Source organism: Anomalospiza imberbis, chromosome Z (genome assembly GCF_031753505.1).
Source record: "Anomalospiza imberbis isolate Cuckoo-Finch-1a 21T00152 chromosome Z, ASM3175350v1, whole genome shotgun sequence".
In the NCBI taxonomy this organism is placed as follows: Eukaryota; Metazoa; Chordata; class Aves; order Passeriformes; family Viduidae; genus Anomalospiza; species Anomalospiza imberbis.
In genome coordinates this window covers 67,152,492-67,172,622 of record NC_089721.1, presented here as the reverse complement: position 1 = coordinate 67,172,622, position 20,131 = coordinate 67,152,492, and the positions used below count along the sequence as shown (strand labels likewise).

The following is a 20,131-nucleotide window of genomic DNA, read 5'->3' as shown; positions in this document are numbered from 1 at the left end:
AATAGTCTGTCATCCTCACTGAGCTGAACAGAACCTTCCAGCTATTCTGCACGTACCCAAAATGTCATGTGGATCCACATACTGCACCCACAAAATTTGATCCAAAATTTGAGATTATTTTCTGACGTTTGAGAAGTCAGAGAAGGACTTCAACCAAATGGGAATTACAAGGCAGGTTTGCAGATGCTCTCAAAGAATGAAAACCTCCATCAGACCTGACTTGTTACATCCTAAGAATTTCAGTAAAAGAAATTCTTTTATCAATATAGAGTAATGTAAGCACTACTATACAACATACTATTTTTATAAGACAAAAATTAAAATAAAACAAAATACAGAAGTTGGAAGACTTTGCTGCTAGTTTTTCAAAGTAAAGTGTTTTGAAGTTAAAAAAGAAAAATTATGACATCAGAAAGATTCATTTTGACATTTTCTTACTAAAACTAGCACTGAATATCATATATTCCTATGATATTTTGAAATTGTACATTTTTTCAGGACAAAATAATTCCATTTAAAATTTTTCATCCATCTCTGCTTCTTCATGAGAAGTTCCTTTTAAGAAAATATTCAATACCATAAAGATGTAGGATGAAAGCGTTCTAGAAATTGCTTCCAAATCAGTCTTTATGTGAGCATAAGTTGGGTAATATGCTCCACTCTGTATTTGCAGCCATCTTAGTACAAATTAAAGTGGGAAAAAATTCTACAGCCTTTGACTTCACAGAGTATGACTACAGTAATGAACCAGATGGGCAGCAAAAGAACTTAAGTAGCATCCAATACTGATTAAGAATACAGAGATTAATAATTCATAAGAATTATATTAGAAGTAAATAGGGTCAATAAAGTCTTAAAATATTATGGGGAGGGACGAGAAGCGAGGATGGAAAGGGAATGCCAGCCTCCAGTGCTGGGGGGAAGTGGCAAACTGGAATTTGCATAGGATTGTAGAAAGGCCATGTGGTCTCAGAAGCTGTTTTGTTAGCATATTGATATCCTGCCTTGAATTGCAGTCTGGTAATTACACTCAACCCATTGAAATCCCCTATGTAGTTTTCTTTTGCTGTGGCTTTTTCTGACTCCTTTCTTGAACTGTTGCATAGCATCATTGTGAGGTTGTGGCTGCTGCTTTTTCATGATCCTCTACAGGGTGCATGATTTGATTTCTGCTTTTTGTCAGTGTTTCAAGCTATTAAGCACTTAAACTTCAGTTTGGATTGTTGTACTAAATAAATGTCAGATATGTTTATTGTCCTCAAATGTCTGTGGCACTTAAACAATCACAGGGCAAAAAAACCCTAAAACTATGTGAGGATGAATGATCCTGAAGGGAAATGGAGTAAACCACAGGTATTTATCTCCATTATTTTGTGCTACATAAGCAGAACCTGGATAAAGAAAGAAAATCAGACTGGTTTATGTTAATTTTTGAATGTAAGTGCAGTATGAGTTAGCAAGTTTTGCTTCTCTAATTCTACCATATGATAAGATGATAATATCAGAGGTTAGGTTTATTATTAGGTTTAATACTTTAGGTTAATACCTCTACCTCCAAATGCACTTACCTTGCATTTAAAGGGTTTGACATCAGAGTGAACAATCATGTGAGCCTTGAGAGTCTGCTTTTGCACAAAGCTCTTGAAGCACAAATGGCATTGATAGGCTCTGATATTGGTGTGGATCAGAACATGTCGCTTCATGTTGGCCAGCAGAGTAAATTCCCGACCACAAATTCCACATTTGTGCTCTTTCACACCCTGAAAGAAAAGAAAAATTCTGTAGGTGGAAAATTTTCTAGGTAATTTGATCATCAGTACAGCAACTTATGAATTATTCATTCTGCATTAGCAAAGTTGATAATTATTTCACTTTTAACATTTTTCAAGGTATTTTTTCCTGACAAATTCTTACAAGTTTCTGACAAGCAGAGAAGTAAAACAAAATGTAACCTTAATGAAATAATGAAGTCTGTTTTCAAATAAATCAGACACAGTCAGTGTCAGAGCTTCCCTCTCCTGTTCTGCTACTCAAGTAAAATACTGATTATGCATCTTACATTTATTGCAGAGAGAAAAACCTGCTTATTCTTGGTGGAATTTTCAGTAACCATTATGGAATGATTTCATTTTATATGAGGTTTATGGAACATTTCTATCCCTTTTTATGCTATCCACTCAATTTACAACTGCATAATTCAATATTCTTACTCACATACGTGTGGCCTGTCAGCTTCTCAAAGAGTGATTTAGATACTATGAAAATCAAAGAATTTGCTACTAAAAGGCTTAAGAGTTTAACTTGCTGAAGGTAATAAGAATTTACTAGTAAGGTGCTGAGAGCAATTACTCCTTCCACAGGCCTTCTTTAAAAAGATGTGAAATGACTGTCAGTGGTTTTCACAGTTAATTACAAAGCTAAAACTGAACATCACCAGCAGTTTCAAGTGTCTGCTCATCTCATATGAGGCTGCTTTTAGTCAGCTAAGTAGTATAAATTATATTCACAGTGAATCCACCTGTGGCTGTGGACAAACAAGCAGAAGCTCTCTAAGGGCTCAGGGGCATTTCCTGTGACAAAAAAACCTACCAAGTCTTCAATTAGTGGAATCTTGCATGGTAAATCCGAAGACCAGGGAATCTCCAGAAAGAACAGAAATTATAAGCATGAAGCAATAAAAAAAAGCAAATGTGAAAGTAGAGGTTGTCTGGTTTTCAAAGAATATGTGACTATAAGGCTCAAGTGCTGTAGCTTTCTGTATTTTTAATATTTATCATGTAAAAACCAAAATTCAAATGTTAAGGAAAAATATGCAAATCTAGAAGCAAACTTTTTTTAAAGTGAAAGATTTTGACTTGTCTCATTATTTTTGTAAAAGTGGATAGTCAATTTCAGAGCTTCTTGAATGGAACAATTGCATTTTTCCTATTTTTGAAAGCAATCTTTCCAGAAAAGTTCCAAAGCTTTCTTGTACCCTAAGCTGACCCTGCTGTCACCACGGTCGGCAGAGGCAAGACTGCCACTTGATAAAAATTGGCTGTTATTATGATACTGCTTGTCCATTTCTATTAACTGGTATTCTGGATAACATATGCACAAAGGGAATTTTTTCCTAGGGTTATTTTGCTTTTTAAATGTCTCATTATAATGACTCTTCAAAATCTGATGAGTAATAACATACTTTTTTTTTTGCTACAGTCCACTACAAACCCACTTACTTCCTAATTAAGGGAACAAAGTATCAGAACTGGCTTTCAGTAAAAAAACCTTTTAAAATTAAGGAGCTGGGGAGTGGTTATACAGCTCTGCAAAATTTTACAGAGGGTCATTCCGAAAAAAACCCCAAGAAACAGAGACATATGAATCCAGTCTGGGGAAGTGATACAGGGGGTTCAATTTAATTCCTGCTTATAACAAAGGTGGGTTTGTGTGTACTTTCTTAAGGCTGACAAAGACATCTGGCTGATAAAACTGCCAGCAATGCTGGAGTTTCTGCATAAGCCTCTGCAGCTGGCAAGAGAACACATTTCTGAGGAGGTACCTACCTTTATGTATCTTTCTGGCCTGTAATCCTCGTACTACCTTCAGATGCAAGGCTTACCTTGTGAGTCAGGGAGTGCTGCTTCAGGTGGTGGGGCTGCACAAACTCCATGCCGCATTCAGTGCAGATGTATGGGCGGATGTCTTTGTGCTTCATCATGTGGTTTTGCAGCTGACTTGGGTACTGGAAGGTCTTATCACACTCGGTGCAATTGTACTGTATAGGGCCACGGTGGGTGGTTAGGTGTCTCTTCAGCTGGGCCAGAGTTGGAAAGTCCAGACCACACTCCACACAAATGTTCTCTCGTCCACTCTCATGCTTAGACTCATGTGCTTTCAGCTCACTGGGGTAGGCAAAACCCCTGCCACAGATCCTGCAGTTGTAAGGTTTGATGTCACTGTGTTGCATCATGTGTCTCTTAAGGTGACTGGTTTGAGTGAAAGCCTTGTGGCATACCTGGCACTTATGTGGCCGAGTGCCCTGGTGTGTCAACATATGCGTGTGCAAGTGACTCAGCTGCTTGAAAAGCTTGCCACACCGGGTGCAAGCATGTGGCTTAATGCCACTGTGACCCAAGATATGGGTGACCAAATTGTACTTGGATGTATAGGACTTCTCACACATGGGACATTGCCAGCGTTTCTGCTCACCCCCCACATCAACATAGTAGCTGTCATCTATCTGAAGGTTGACATCTACTCTTTCCACTTTCTGTTTGTTTTCACCACTTTCTCTTACTTCAGTCCTTCTGAAGGGTGGTTCTGGAGGTCTTTTCATTTGAAAAGGGTTCCTGAAATGAAAGTTTGGTGGTACAATGAAAGGAAACATTAAGCCAGGATGGACTTTAGGGTAATAAGGGTAAGGAGCCTGCATGAATGCTGGGCTACTGGGCCATGCCATGTTCGGCTTCACGGGTTCTTGCTTAATGGATTTGGATCCAAAATGCTCCAGAGTTCTGTAGAATTGAAAACCAAAGTTGCAGAGGTCAATCATCTGGGAACTGTACTTGGGCTGAGCTGGCTGTTGGAATAGCAAGGGGAGACTGGAAGAGCCTATGTCGTTGTGATCCTCAGGTCGATCTGGTGATGATGAGGAATCCTCAAGGGTGATGGGAGGAGGCATTTTTGTTGGCATGCTCTTGCGTTTGCGAGACCCTCCTTCCAAGGACCCCTGGAATGTTTCCATGTTTTCAAGAGGAGGAGGACCATAGCGGAAATGTGAGAGGCGTGTTCTGAAATCTTCATCAAATTGAGTTGCTCTGTGTGGCTTTGTAATGGGGCTGAGCGGCTGCAGGCAGAGGGAGAAGGGAGAGGCTTGGGTATTGTCCACATTAAAACTTGTTTCTTCGTTCTTCATCATATTCAGTTTTCTTCTCTGTGGCCCAAATTCCTTAAAATAAGCAAAAGAAACCCCAAATCTGTTTATTTCTTCATGTTCTTCTGGATTTAACATTCTATTGACCATTTTATTGTTTTGAAGTTTGTTGGGTTTTTTAAATAAATACAACTAAGCATTTCTTAGGTCTATATAGGATAAAGGACTTTTAAAGCAGAATTAAATTGATAAATGGAAAGCAAAAAAGCTTTGGTCTTCCTACAGCAGATTTGACCCACAAAACATTTTAACAACATAAACATCCTGTACTATGACACAATACTTCACAGAAGAATCAGTATGGCAATGTTTCTGCCTAATTTTATTCAGTCAGTATGTTTGTAGGCAAAATTCTGTTCTTGGCTGCGCATGAACAGGCTCTAGAAATTGGCGGTGCATCTAAAGGATATGGCAATACAAACAATAATATGCACATTTATTATGGTTGTGACATGAAAAGCCAAAGCCAAAAAATGTTAAACTTCTTTGTATCATTAACATGTGCTGCTGTGAGAGAAAACAATGGCCAAGTGATCTAAGGACACTGTGTACCATCAGGTTTTGCGCCATGTTTCCTGGCTGCTCGCACTTTGTATTGTAATAAGAAGGCGGAGATTAATTTATTTTCTTTGTTTTAATCACAGAGATATTTGCCTGGCAGATCTGGGGGAGGAAAGACATTTGACAACTCTCCAAATTACACTCAGTTTAATAGGCTTTATCTAAGATTTTTTTTTTGTTTGTTTGTTTGTTTCTAAACAGGTGGGCAAAATCACCACCATAAAATTAAATATAGAATTGATGTCAACAAAACCCCTGGGACTCCAGAGTAACTGACACATAAAAATACTCTGAGTGTACCTGATGATACAATGTGATGAGGCAGATTAATAATTTTCTCCTGGCAAAATTTTATGTTCCACTGATCATATGGGGAACTTCATCTGAATTTGTGGTTCATCTAAAACATTGGTTATAAATTTTGGTTAATCTTAAATAAGGCTGCTACCTTTTCCCTCATTCTTCTAGAGTCATAGAAACAGAAAACTTTCATTAGAAAAGACCTTTAGGATCATCAAGTCCAGCCATTAATTGCCAAATCCACCACAAAAACATGTCCCTAAGCACCACATCTTCACGTCTTTTAAATACCTCCAAGGATGGTGACTCCATCACTCCTGTGGGCAGCCTGTTTCAGTTCTTGACCACCTTTTCTGTGAAGATGTTTTTTCCCTGGAACAACTTGAGGCCATTTCCTCTTGTCTTGTCACTTGTTACCTGGGAGAAGAGACAAAAACCCACCTGGTTACAACCTCCTTTCAGGCAGTTGTAGAGAGTGACAATGTTACACTGAAGCTCCTTTTCTCCAGGCTAAACAACCCCAGCTCCCTCACATACTCATTACAGGACTTGTGAACCTGATCTTACAACAGCTCCATTGCCCTTCTCTGGACAAGCTCCAGCACCTTGGAGTGCTGCTCCAGCACCAGTCTTTCTTGGAGTGAAAGGCCCAAAACTGAACACAGGATTTGACGTGTGGCCTCACCAGTGCCCAGTACAAGGGGACAATCCCTGCCCTGCTCCTGCTGGCCACACTATTGCTGGTACAGGCCAGGATGCCATTGGCCTTCTTGGCCCCCTGGGCACTGCTGGCTCATGTTTTGACCTACTGTCACCAGCACCCCCAGGGCCTTTTCCTGTGGGCAGCTTTGCAGCCACTCTGCCCCAGCCTGTGGCACTGCCTGGGGCTGTTGTGACCCAAGGGCAGGACCCAGCACTGGGCCGTGTTGAACCTCAGCCCATGATCCAGCCTGTCCAGATCCCTCTGCAGAGCCTTTCTGCCCTCCAGGAGATCAGAACTCCTACCCAGCTTGGAGTAATCCACAAACTTAGCAAGCGTGCACTTGATCCCCACATTCATCAGTAAAGATATTAAACAGGGCTGGGCCCAGTACTGACTCTTGAGGAACACCACTGGTGGCCATCTGCCAGCTGGATGTAACTCTATTCACTACCATTCTCTAGACCAGGGCATCCTGGCTTTTTTTATATAGGAAACAGTGCACCCATGAAGCCATGAACTGTCTGTTTCTCCAGGAGAATGCTGTAGAAAATGGTGTGAGAAGCTTTGCTGAAGTCCAGGAAGACAGAATACATAGCTTTTCCCTCTTCCACTAAGCAAGTCATAAAAGGAATTCCTGTTGGGGAAGTAGAACTTGCCTTTCACAAGCCCATGCCGGCTGAGCCCGATCCCCTGCTGAGCTCTTCTGTACATGCTGTGTGATGGCACTCAGGATGAGCTGATCCATAACCCTCCTTCCAACCCTTCTTGTAGGTGGGAGCCATATTTGCCAACCTCCAGTTAACTGGGACCTCCTCAGACATCCAAGAGTGCTGGTAAATTATGGGAAGTAGCTCAGTGAGTACCTTCACCACCTCCCTTGGTACCCTTGGCTGGATCCCATCACTCCCACAGACTTGTGCATGTCAGAGTGTTGTAGCAGGTTGCTGACTATTTCTCCTTGGAGTATGGGGGCTTCATTTGGTTCCCTGTCTCTGTTTTCCAGCTCAGATGTCTGAGCACCCTGAGGACAACTGGTCTGCCTATGTAAGATTGAAACAAAGAAGGCACAAAGTACCTCAGCCTTTTCTTCACCATTCGACACTAAGTTTCACCCCACATCTAACAAAGAATGAGGATTCTCCTTGGCCCTCTTTTTTATGTGAATGTATATATGGAAACATTTTGTGTTATTTTTTTGTGGGAGTAGCTGGATTAAGTTCAAGTTGGGCTTTGGCCTCTCCAGTTTTCTCTCTGCATAAATTCACAACACCCTTGTAGCCCTCCTGAGAGATGCACTTATATGAATGTGTGTGTTTGTGTGCATGTATCTAGCCAACCAGGCAAAGGTTAGGTTGGCAAACTTAGACACATTTTCCCTCTATCATCTGTGACATGTTGATTCTATTTATAACATCATTCTTAGAAATGCTGGGTGGAGAGCATGAAGGTGAGTGGAGCACTAAATACACCCCTATTTCTATTTCAGGAAGCTCCATGCTGGATAAGCCTTCTTCCAAAGATAGATGAAAGCACATCTCTGTGACCTAGTTAAGCCATAGGCAAGAGAAGGCATCTTAGAAAACTTTCTGCAAATAGACTGTTTCCTTCTAATACTGTAGACTCAGTAATTATCTTTGAGATAAAAGTATGAAACTAAGGGCTCAGTGACAAAACTCCAAGACAGAAAGTTTAGACAAAAGGATCAAACAACTCACGAAGAAGGAAGACTAACTGAAGGAAAAATTTAAGGATATCTAAACTTATGACACAAAAACCACATTGGATAGATGGAAAATATAAAATAATTGCTTACAACTCGGACAAGTATCTCATAATTATACCACAATATTACTTTCAGTTGCTAGTGCACTGGCTGGAAATAGTGCGCATAAATATACACAATATCAATTCAAGTAATCATGAAATATCCTGATTTGCAAGGGACCCATAAGAATCATCAAAGTCCAACTCCCAGCCCTGCACAGGACACCCTCAAGCATTTCACAATATACCTGAGACAACATGAGTTGTCCAAATGCTTCTTAAACTCTGTCAGGCTTGGTGCTGTGACACTTCCCTTGGGAGCCTCTTCCAGGGTTGAACCACCATCTGTGTGAAACATCTATTCTTGATATTCAAACCAAATGTCCCCTGACTCTGTATCAGGCTGTTTCCTCAATTCCTGTCACTGGTCACCAGAGTGAAGAGATTGGTACCTGCCCAGCCTCTTCCCCTCATGAGGAAATTATAGACTTCAGTGAGGTCTTCCCTCAGTCTCTTCTTCTCCAGGCTGAAAAGGACAGACAACCTCAGCTCCTCTTCATATGGCATCTCCTCAAGGCCCTTCACCATCTTCATTTATATCCTTCATATAACATGGTACCCAAAACTGGACACTATGATGTCTGTGTGCATGCACACATATATATGTACTATACGTATGTATGTTTCATCAGAGAGAATTTCTACTGGGTATTTATCCTAATGTTTCCTTGTCACCCTAGCTCACTAGTCAAAATAAGGAACAGTTAGATCTCAAAAACTCTTTGGGTACAAATGTTTGGCTTATTAAAAAGGGAGAAGGGGAATGGAATACCCTGAATATTGAAAAACCCTCATCTTCTTTCCAAAAGAAAAGAAAATGCTTTAAAAAATCTTTTTTAGCACAGTAAACTCACACAATTTGAACATAATGCTTATAGATCAAAATCCTCCCTATAAAGTATGTGCCTCAAACATATTCCAACTTTGTCTCATTTTTCCCCGGCAATAAGGGTGCAAAATTCTTTAGAAAGCATATAGCAATTGAGGACCCAGCTGTGTTATTTACTGCTTTTGTTGGATTATTGAAATGCTGCCAAAAGTACACAGAAATGACAGTGATTTTTTTGTAATTGCTCTCTTGTTTCTTGGCTGCTCCCTTCTTCCACACACAGTTTTGTGCAAAGTTTCACTCTTTCTGGAACACAGAGTTGTAGAACCCCTTGAAATTACTAGAAAGAAACATTTTCCTTGCGCTACTAACCTTTGACTGCTTTCACTGAGCATATGGGCTTATTCCACTGGCCACAGCTACAGGCATCACAGGACCAATCCTACAAGAGGAAGTGTTTATAATCAGCAACCAGCACAATCAGAGATACGCTGTATAATCAAATACAAGAGGACTTAAAAGGAAAGGGGAAGTCTATATAGTGATCACCTTGCTGGCTTTTCTCCCCCTGAAACCACCATGATATATACATTAACTATTTCTTCTTTCATTCTGGTGGCAAAGCCTTGTTAATTTGAATGGAGGCATGATCTTAACTATGTCCAGAACTTAATTCCACAAAAACATGAGTTCTGAGGAAGCCGTTGAAGAGACAAAAGGTTTGATCCCAGTGCAAAACATACTTATGGAACAGTTCCTCATTCTTTAAATAACTTCAGCAGCGAACTTTAAAGTTTTAGTACAGGTCCACAGGACTCTTTTTCTACCTGGCCCTTGAATAGCAGATGTCATTTTAATACTCAACACCAGGGAGTTTGAATTTAAATTATTTTTATATTTTTTTATTTACATGTTTTTTATTCAAATATCACCTGGGACCTTTTGCCTTTCCTATATAAGAACTTTAAACTTCTTTCTTTCTGCAGAGTTTATTATTAAAAATGTAGTGCTATGTAGTGTGATTCTAAACATTGGATGGTCATTGAAAATTTTAGCTTTTATCAGTAATATATAAGCTACTAGGTTTTGAAAAGTTGGTTTGGAAACTCACTGAGACAGAGATTTCCATGCTGTATTGGTCCTTACACATAAGACCACCCACTAAACTGAGCACTCCAGAACTAAAGTCAGTTTCTGTAGAAAAGACAAGCATCCTCAAATTTTATTTCTTTTGTAAATGGAAATATTTTGAAGAATACAACTACAAATTAACTCTTCCTGCCCTTTCAAAACAAGAAAAGAAAAGTTAGAGTGAGTTGAGATAGTTGTTGAGGAATTTCTGAAATAGAATATCTATGCAGCAGCTAATATTCTTGTAAACTTCCATGAAAGAGGAAGAGAGTTTAATGCAGAATATAAATCACCATTTACTTTCTCGTGTCCACTCATTTCTAAGACAAAGGATTGGAGAAAGTATGTAAATGATACTATTTACTCAAGAAGGAAATATGTTGTTACAGTCTCCAGTTAATATCCAGTACTGGATTAACTGTAATGTGCTGTAATCCAGTACAGCACATTTTCTTAAGAATTCAGTAGAATCAAGATTCTGCTTTCTGGACAAAAGTACTTTCTGTCTAGAGACTGATAACATGTCCAGCCATAAAAATGTGAGGTTATGAAGTTTCTCCAATTTAAACAATGACTACAACTGTTCTGATTTTTCTCCTGGGCAACACAATCATAAAGCCAGAAATAAGATGAGTGAAATAGATATGACAAAGGTTAATGGGTTACTTTATTAGGAGGTTGCACATATGTTTGCTCTTTCAGAAGAAGATGAAACACACAAAGTGGAGTAAATCTAAAGGGGCCAAACTGGCCAAACAGCTTCTCTTCTCTGGAAGAGAAATTCCATGGTTAATTGAACATGTAGGACTGTAGAAACCATGCCCTGTAAGAGTGCAATTCTGCTCTCCTTTTGAGGCCTGAAATATGGACATCTATAAGCAAAGAATTAAAACTAATTGCTCTTTCTGTTGGATGTGGTAAGTATTCCTGACAAATTTAACACCATTACATTTCTTGAGCTGAAGCTGAGCAGTTGGCGAGCTTCAGCTTTATTGAACAACCAGCTGGGGTTTTTTTCAATCACTGACTCTTGTCAACTGTTATTATGGCAATAATTATCATTATCTTAATAGGTTTAATGAGCTCTCAGTCTGCTCTTCCAAATATGTTTTGGTTTTAAATGTATTCAGTTATACAGCTGTTGAACTAAGCAGCAAATTATTTACAGTTTTCTCTCATCTGCCATTTACACAAAACTTGCATCTGTCTCAGGATCTGGCTGAGGGATTTTATCATACTGAAAGAATTTCATGTCAGCAGTGAAGTGCTCCCTACTGAATCTAGACAGCTTTAACTTATTTGTCAGACTTTGAAAATGCCAAGAACACCTGTACTAAGGTGAAAATGTCCATTATTAGTAACCAAGTATTTTCAGGTAGCACACATCTGACCCCTCCTTACAATTTTCCTTTCTATTTGCCTTCAATGAAAGTATGAATCCTTCTAGGCAGAAGGTAATAAAATATGTCCATGTCCACATCAGAATTTCTCTAAAATCAGTGTCAAACCTATCATCTTGTTCTTTAGGGAAGCCAGTGCAAGGTGTACTCTCCATCCATGTTCTCCAGGCATAAATATCCACATTTCAAGAGGAATATTTTGAAAAATGGACCCCATTAACACGTATGGAGTGTATGCTAATAAACTCAATTCAATTCTGAGTATATAAACTCTGTGCATATTATGGGCGTGCATAACTAAGTATGTATTAAGACACGTAAATCAGCCTTCAAGTTTCTATGCTACAATATTTGAAGTTAACCTAAAAGATTATTTATGTTTTAAATGAAAAGAGCTTTTCTTCTGTCATAGTTTGGAGCTGGGAGAAGACAAAAATTTGGGCTAACTTGTGAAATTTGGTCTACCTTGTAAAAATAAATATGGATTTGCAGAAAGTATCCAAAATCAATGAGTGCAGAGGTTGATGAGGAGACACAAATATAGTGGAAGTTTTTAGAAAAACAAACCTGAGCTGGGAATAATACTCATTGAGTTTAGTCAAATCCTTTTTAATGCCTCTTCTACAAACACTTGTTTTCTCAGTCTCACATGCATTGAAGTGAGATGTCAAATGAAGTCCATGATTTAACCATTACCTTAATTGTCTATGGAGATAAGGTTTCTTGCCCCATGCCTTTTACAAGGGATAAGTCTACTTAAATGGAGAGTGCTATCAAGATGAAGATACTGCCATAAATATTCCTCTTCCCTTTTTGGATTATCATCACTAATAGAACTGGAATTGGAAATAAGTAAGCAATTGTTCATTAACATGAACTGGAATGACTGAAAATGAGAAGTGGACCAGATCAGGTTTTTTCTTCCTACATTAGTATGATAGCACTAAGAAGATCACTATCTTTTCACTTCTCCCTGGGAAATTACCTTCATCTGCTGGTAGTAGGCTTCAGGATAAAACTTCTTCTTTCCATCAACAAATGTGTTCTTTTCCTCAATGAATGCTTCATAAAATAAAACTGATAACCTTTATAATTCTTCATAGGACACAATCAGACCTCACTAAGACCTGTGGGAAGATTTCCAATGGTATCTGAAAGAACTTCTCAGAGTTTGCCTTATTATTTGTTATGGGTTCTATTGTCCAATGAGATAGGAACCCCTCTATTCCTCAAACAAATGAAAAAAAATACTTACATCTTCAGGACATATGTCAGCAGGTGGCAACCTTTGCAGACAAGCTTAATGAAAATCAAAGGAAGTTACTTGATTAAAAATCTGACAGCTTGACATGACACAGTAAACAGATACAAGAAGTAACAAACTTTCAAGGACATCTCATTTATTAAATTATTTTTTTCCCTTCGTTTGCTATTTTGGTATCATCCTAGCTTCATGTTTGCAGTTCAGTCATTTTATATATTCCTGCTGGTTTAGGGCTTCCTATCCAGCATAGCTGCATTAATATTGTCTGGGAGGTGTCACAAATACAAAGAAATGGGTCTTCTCACAGGAAACTGTGCAGTAGAAATAGTCTCCCTGCATTGTCTTTGCTTCTCCTAAATTTTAATGTTTCACCTTGCATAATTTTTTTCTATATTAGCTGAGAAATGCAGAAGTTGAACATACCCTTTTGCCTACACTGTCTTTGAAATAATATTGGATTTGTGTGTAACTTGTATTCATTTTTTTAATTATTTTTATTTATTTTTAGCGAGCAAGACACTATGAGCACTTTCACAGGCGTATAGTCACTTTGGTATTCATTATAATAGAGGAAATGCCTTAAAACAGTATCAAAATGATACACATTCACTTTTCCATAACTTACAGATAATTTTTATTTTGATAATTACTGAAAGTATTAAACAAGATTTTCAGATTTCCTCTGCTAAAAGTCTGGAGAAGTCCCACCATGCAGCCTGCCAAAGCTGGCATACTGTTTGTGGCATCAGATGCGTTTATAGGGTTTGCGGCATAATTTGTGTTCCATGTTTGCATTGATTAGATTTAAACAAAAAAAAAAGTTGACAGAGGTATCTGCAGCTGTATTGAGGTAGCTGCAGATATATTTCTTCTCTCCAGTGTGAGTGCTTAGTTGTCAGTTTAGCAAAATAGTTTGCTATCTCTCTTGCTGCTTTTATGTGTGCTCAGTCCTTATTCTAGGGACACCTTTGTTACCTTTCTCTCTACCCTTCTGTCACCTAACAAGGGAGTGAGTGAGGGTGACAGAGCAGTATGTCTAGGCTACCCACAGACCATCTACCCTAGGGGCTTACTGGCAATGTCTCTAGCAGTACTTAGCTCTGTGGACCTCTCTAGTCATTTCAGGTTATGAATAAAGTAATTTTTGAGTATAGTTTAGAGTATTGTTTTGGATCTTTATTTTTTTTTTTCTTATCCTTCTTTCTCCTTTTTTTTTTCCTTTTTTTCCCCTTCCTCTTCATTTTTCTTAGTCCTTCTCTTCCCTCTTCATTTCTGTATTCCATCTGTTGTTCATTCCCTCTCTACTTCCGTATTCTGTTTGCTAAAATGATCAGCAACAGAGAGACAACCTGCATAATGAAATGAATGTTAAGTCAACAGACTCTGAAGTGTTACCTGTTTACACAAAGTCACCCCAAACCACACCTACACATGATGGGAGCCTACAAGGTACAGCAAATTATATGTTCTTAAAGTGTGTAAAGGGAGTCTATGTCCTCAACTGAGCACCTGCATCTGCCTGACTTGCTGGTACTAACATGGAATTCAAAGCTGTTTTGGAGCACACGAGAGAGGGAACAGCTGCTTGCTGGCGGACCACTGGGTCCCCATCCCTGCCAACAGCAGGGTGGGCTCTGGCCCAGCCTCATGCCTTTTGCTGTTCCTCTGCTAACACGTGCTAAGTGTAGCTTAGAGGAAACAGAGCTTCTGGTGAGGCACAGGAGGATGTAAAACCAGGCATGTCAGGTCAGTCTAGCAGTGTAGCTAACCCAAGACACTGGTCCTGGGAAGAATACAAGATACAGGAAGGCATATTATATCAGCTTTCCAGACTGATCTTCCTGCAAACAGATTGTAACCTGAAGTTACACCTAGGAGGAGTCCAAACTCCAGAGGGTTGGGGTTGGTAGCCCCTAACAATCACATCTGACTTCTCTCTGCTCCCTGCCCCTTGGCACTTGTGCTTTTATTAGTCTAAAGGCCCAGCTCCATCCAAAGGAGACCAGAGTCACCAGCACAGGCTTTAGGCAGGGCACTGCCCATAGAGGTCAGCGATGTGGGTCCAAATTCCTTGGGAGGGAAATTAATCAATTTCCCATCTTGTGGCAGTTGTATTTTTCCCCAAATTTGATGTTGTCAGTGTATATTCAGTTACATGTAAATATTCTTACAGCATTTGGTTCCTGAGAACATTTGGGCATAGGTATCCTGAGTTTTCAGACCCTGCTCAAAGCTCAGAGCTGACGAGATCAGGTTGGCCATAATGGTGACATTTGCAGCACATGTAGTAGAAGAATTTCAAACATGCATAGTAACTGGTGCCAGCAGATAGGGTGGACATGCAATTTGGTCCTGCCCTCACTAGGCATTGGAATTAATGATGGATTGGCCAGCTCAATTAATTGCTCAATTAAACAACTCTCATCCTAACTAGCCAATTTAATTCTCTCTCTGACATCATCTGTGTTGCACTGAAATAATTATGGAATATCTGGGGTGTAGCTGAGAACAAGATTTGGGATTAGACTGCTGTGAGGTGATGACAATTAGACAAATTTCTTCCGTCTCTTGAGTGGATAAGGTGATCTCATGTCATTGGCTGGAACCATGGATGTGTCCCTGCCTTTATAAAATATGTGGAGTCACTTTAATCACTGTTTATAGAAGTCCTATCACTCCATCCCTGTTTCCTGTCTATCCCATATCTTCCAATGCAAATTAAAATAATGCACTGTGGGAATTCTATGTGTTAAATAGTTTTTCCTCTGGAAAATTAGCAAGTAACATCCAGGAAGCTTTAGGGTTTTTTTTTTTTTTCTCTCCATACATATATAAAAAGAGGGTGAACAAAAGAACAAAGGAATAACATGAATATTAGGAAGGATTATGTAGAAAAATAGCAATGTTTGATAGAGTGTAGTTTCCTTAGAACACTTTGGGTATAATCTTTCCACCTCCAATGCACAATCATTAAACACTATAAACAGAACATAGAGGGTTTGAGCTGTTATTTTAAGAAAAACAACAGAGCTATGAAGAACATCCAAAATTAGAGTGATCACAAAGCCATGCCCTTCCGTAACCCTCATGCTGTCCTATTTGAGCTTTTATTTTGAAAGCAAACCTTTCACTGGCATTCATGACCTTTAAAAAGGAAATACACTGAGCTTTCCTTCCTACTGTAATCCCAGTGTCCTTATCACCTATATGGAGGCCAGAGAGATGGTCTGTTCTCCTATCTCTTTGTTGTCTTAAAGGGTAGCTGAGGGCCACCTTCAGCTTGGTTCTTCAAGCCAGCCAGCTGGCTCCCCCATCAGCAGTTAATGGCACCTTATGGGTCGTATATATCTCAAAAAAGAAAGGACCAGATAAAATGTGTACACGTTTGGAAAAGAGCCAAGGGATTAGAGGATTGTATGGAAGAGATTTTGTAAAAAGCTTCCGAAACAGACCAAGTTTTAATGAAAGGTTAGGTATTTTTAAACATGGAGGAGTATAATTGCTCCTCAGCAGAACCATTGCTTTTTCTATTTAGTTTGTGCTCAATTCCTTGTTTCACACAATTCAAAACTCATAGTGAAACTGAAGGTTGCTAAAGTGGTAGGTACCATGTGTTTCAGTGAGACATGTATTATCCTACAAGAACTGAAAGAAGAGGATTTCACCCACAAAGTGACAGAAGTGAGTATATATTTATGTGTATGTGTGTTTGTGTGTGTGTGTGTGTGATTTATAAAAACATATCTGCTACCAAACACTTATCTTAGTGTCCAGTTAGTAAAAATAATCACCAGATAATGCCTTCCTATTCATTTAGGAGAGATGAATAAATTTTATTTCAGCTGAAGACTGAGCAAATTTCTTGCTGGAAAAGCTGCTTGGCTGCAAAGACTGATTAATCCTTCTTAGCCTCTATTGCTCACTTGTAATTGAGCTGGCTTATTAGTGACTTAGATATTTCCCTCTGAACCTAAGTACAACAGAAAACACAGAAAAGGAATTAGACATATCAGTGCTGTTCTTAGGACACCACTGTGTTTATTTTGTTGAGAACCAACAAGAAAAAAATAAGACAGCATTTAAAAAGTCTTTTAAGGCAAATTGCCGAGCCATTGGAAGGAGCTTCTTTTGATATATCTGCATTGTGATTAGGGAGTTCTGCTTTCCAAACTGCCAGAGCATAAAACTTCTGTTAAAGCTTTGAAACTGCACTGAATATGTATTTATTGTCCAGAAAAATTATCACTTGCACATACATCTCACAATTTCATTCAATGAGGGTTCATTTAAAAAAAAAATATATATATTTAGTTTGAAGAGAAATGTGTTTACTTCTTTAGTTCCAGCAGAGAATGGCATTTTTGCCTGATCATATGAAGTACCTGCAAGAAGTAATTTAAGATGCCTTCCTCTCTGCCTTTGCCCTTCACTTGTGGTGACAAACTTGAATCTTGTCTGTGCCTGAACAACAAAAATATTTTCCCTCTCTGATCCCCAAAACACATCCTGCATCTTGCTCTTAATTATTTTAATAACTTGTAGAAAGTTTTAAAAATAAGCACTAGTTTGTTGCCAAAACTATAGAAAATCTGAAATTCAAAACAAATTCTATCTCACTTCTACAGTTTTCATCAATTAGAAAACAAATTCCTTTGTTCAATATAGGAAAAAATTCTTGAGGTTAATTAGTTTAAACTGAAGCAGATTTAAAATGCTAGTTTTACTGAATTCAACAAACTAGCATATTGAGTGGGACAGACAGCTCAGACTTAGTCAAGTATCACCAGCAGATACTGGAACAGAGACCAGAATCACAAATAAATAAGGATTTTTTTTTTTTTTTGCCAAAAAAAAAAAAAAAAAGAAGAAAATCAGCATAGTTTGAAACCTGAAATTCTGAACATTTCTGAAACCACTCTAGTACTAATCCTTCACCGTGAGTGATGCTCTGGATACTAACTCAGTTCAGATTTTCATCACAAGAAAAAGGAAACCAAAAGCCCCATCAAACCACTGGGACTCTACAGTATGACTAAGAATGGTCAACTAGCATCATAAAATGAAGTTTTGTGAGAAATCACCTTACCTATTAATATAACTGTCTCTACCAATCCCTGCCCATACCTCCACAACCCCACACCCACTCCTTGTATCCAGGAACTTTTCCCTGGAAAAAATGAGTATCGCAAGTATGGAAAAAATCAATTATACAAAAACATGGAAAAATTAATAGGAATTATTGCAGTCTTTTAGGAGGGATAGCAGGTAAGGCTCTGGTCTGAGCATGGGAACATTACCCAGTGAATTCTGTCATGACTTACTGTCCTAACCAGATTCACTGCCTTCCAGAGGGAGCCTGTTCATTGTTTTTTAGCAGGAAACAAACTAGTCAATATTCTTGCAGCAAGTCATTAGGGTGAACCGTAAGTCCTGATCACTGTCCTGCAGAATCCAGTAATAGCCATTCAACTGAATCCTTTACCTGTGGCAGAAGTTTAAGTGGGATTCACTCTCTGTGGGATGTGAAAAAAACAATTAATGTGTTTGGAATTAAACACTGGTATTTCCATTTTTCTGGCAGAGGAAAGAGGAGTTGGTGAGCACCATTCCTCTGATATATGTGACTCTTTCTGTGATATCCTGACAAAATGCTGCCCACAGACACAAAATTCTTCCAGAAATCTTGGTGATTCCATATTGTGAATGCAGCATTATGCAGGAAAACTGTTTGATATACCATTAACACTGCTGTGATCCTTGCTCTGGGGTTCTATAGAAAAAATATTTTCCTTCTCATGTATAAATGGATGGGCTTAATTTCTGGTGAACCTATGAACAAACTGTTGTCAGGCAGCTCTTCCAGGAGGTTCTCCACAGTTTTCTGGAATTCCTATCACAGGAAAATGGTTTTGGACAAATACAGGATGATCTTAACAGCTCCAGAAATCTGCACTAAGAAACTGACCCAGCGTGGGCTGGTACCTTCCAGATGCTTCAAACAACTTCTCCTGTTTCTTAGAAGTTGACAGATGCTCTAAAACCAGGTCATTCCTTCCCTTTCACCTCCTGGTATTGTTTTCATTACACATGTATTCTAAATACTTTTAAGAAAAAGCAGACTAATAGAAAAATGTTATGCTAACTGGAAGTATTGTATGACAGAGGCTGCCTTTTCAAATAATGCTCTCAAATAATTTTTATCTGGAGATGAAACACCAAAGCTGAAACACTCAATGCTCTAGAAAGCTCAGAGAAACAACTAAACCTGAAATACTCACTACATTCCAACACATCCATCCTGGATACCTTTCGATTTGATTTAGATCCCATGTATTGCATGTTGGTAAGAGCACATACTCTTTCCAATTTAAAACGTTTTAAGTGGCAGATCCAGCACAGAGCCCACCATGAAACAGGAAGTCTTTCATCACTGCAAAAAGGGTCTAACAGTTACATTGTAACCCTAAAAAAGGAAGACTGAAGTATAAGTGTCTCTTTCACAACCAGCAATAGCAACAAACAAATTAAAAGGAAGGCTAGAAGTCATCTCGTCCTTCCCAGCCAACATAATTGTGGCTTATCGGAGGGGCTGGTGTCAGAACAGGAAGGGGCAAAGCCACATGGTTCTCTCCCAGCAACACCTCATCTGGTCCTCCATTGTGGGAAGACCAAGATTCTTCCATGCAGGGAAATTAGGCAATGTCTATTCTTCATCAGGCCTGCAGCCAGAGGACTGTGTGGGTGATGCCTACTCGCTGTGCATTAACATCCCTTCTACTACAGCATCATCCAAGGAGAACAGCTAAAAATGTGTGCTCCTTCTCACAGCCTTGCTCTCAATTTTAAATCAGTTTTACCTGTCTTAAGCTCTTAGCAAAATGTGATGTTATCAGTGTAGGGGACTAACTTATCACTCTTAGTAATTAAACCAATCGTCAACTTTGTATTTTTCAGTGTTCTTTGAATTCTAGTGCTTCTAATGAGCATATGCAGGTGAAAAGTTGGGTGTTTCCAGGTTTACTTTTTTTTGAAGATTGACAAGGAAAAAATAGGTTTTCAGGAAACACACTTCTTACCTAAGATTTTTCCTTTAAATCAAATTAATTCCTACACATCCACAAAGTAGAAGGAAAATGTGTTAGGGTTTTAGCTTCCATGGTAGAAGAGGGAGGAACGGAAGAGAAATTAAAAATAAGGTGGTATT

The 20,131-nt window shown here is 38.9% G+C and overlaps 1 protein-coding gene across 6 annotated transcripts in view; it reads right to left on the bottom strand.

The window, feature by feature from the left end:
- The window catches only part of ZNF366 (zinc finger protein 366), a 41,687-nt gene that overhangs the window by 17,062 nt on the left and 4,494 nt on the right, over positions 1-20,131 (bottom strand). For 2 of the 6 annotated variants that reach the window (XM_068176722.1, XM_068176723.1), the window contains exons 2-5: positions 9,505-9,574; positions 6,068-6,193; positions 3,602-4,930; positions 1,569-1,760 (exon numbers count right to left, since the gene is read on the bottom strand). In XM_068176722.1, the coding sequence (XP_068032823.1) occupies positions 1,569-1,760; positions 3,602-4,930; positions 6,068-6,088 (1,542 nt within the window). In that variant the 5' untranslated portion in view covers positions 6,089-6,193; positions 9,505-9,574. Of the gene's footprint in view, positions 1-1,568; positions 1,761-3,601; positions 5,021-6,067; positions 6,194-9,504; positions 9,575-20,131 lie in introns of those variants that run through there. The other 4 variants (XM_068176721.1, XM_068176724.1, XR_010994539.1 and 1 more) reach the window with 2 other exon arrangements.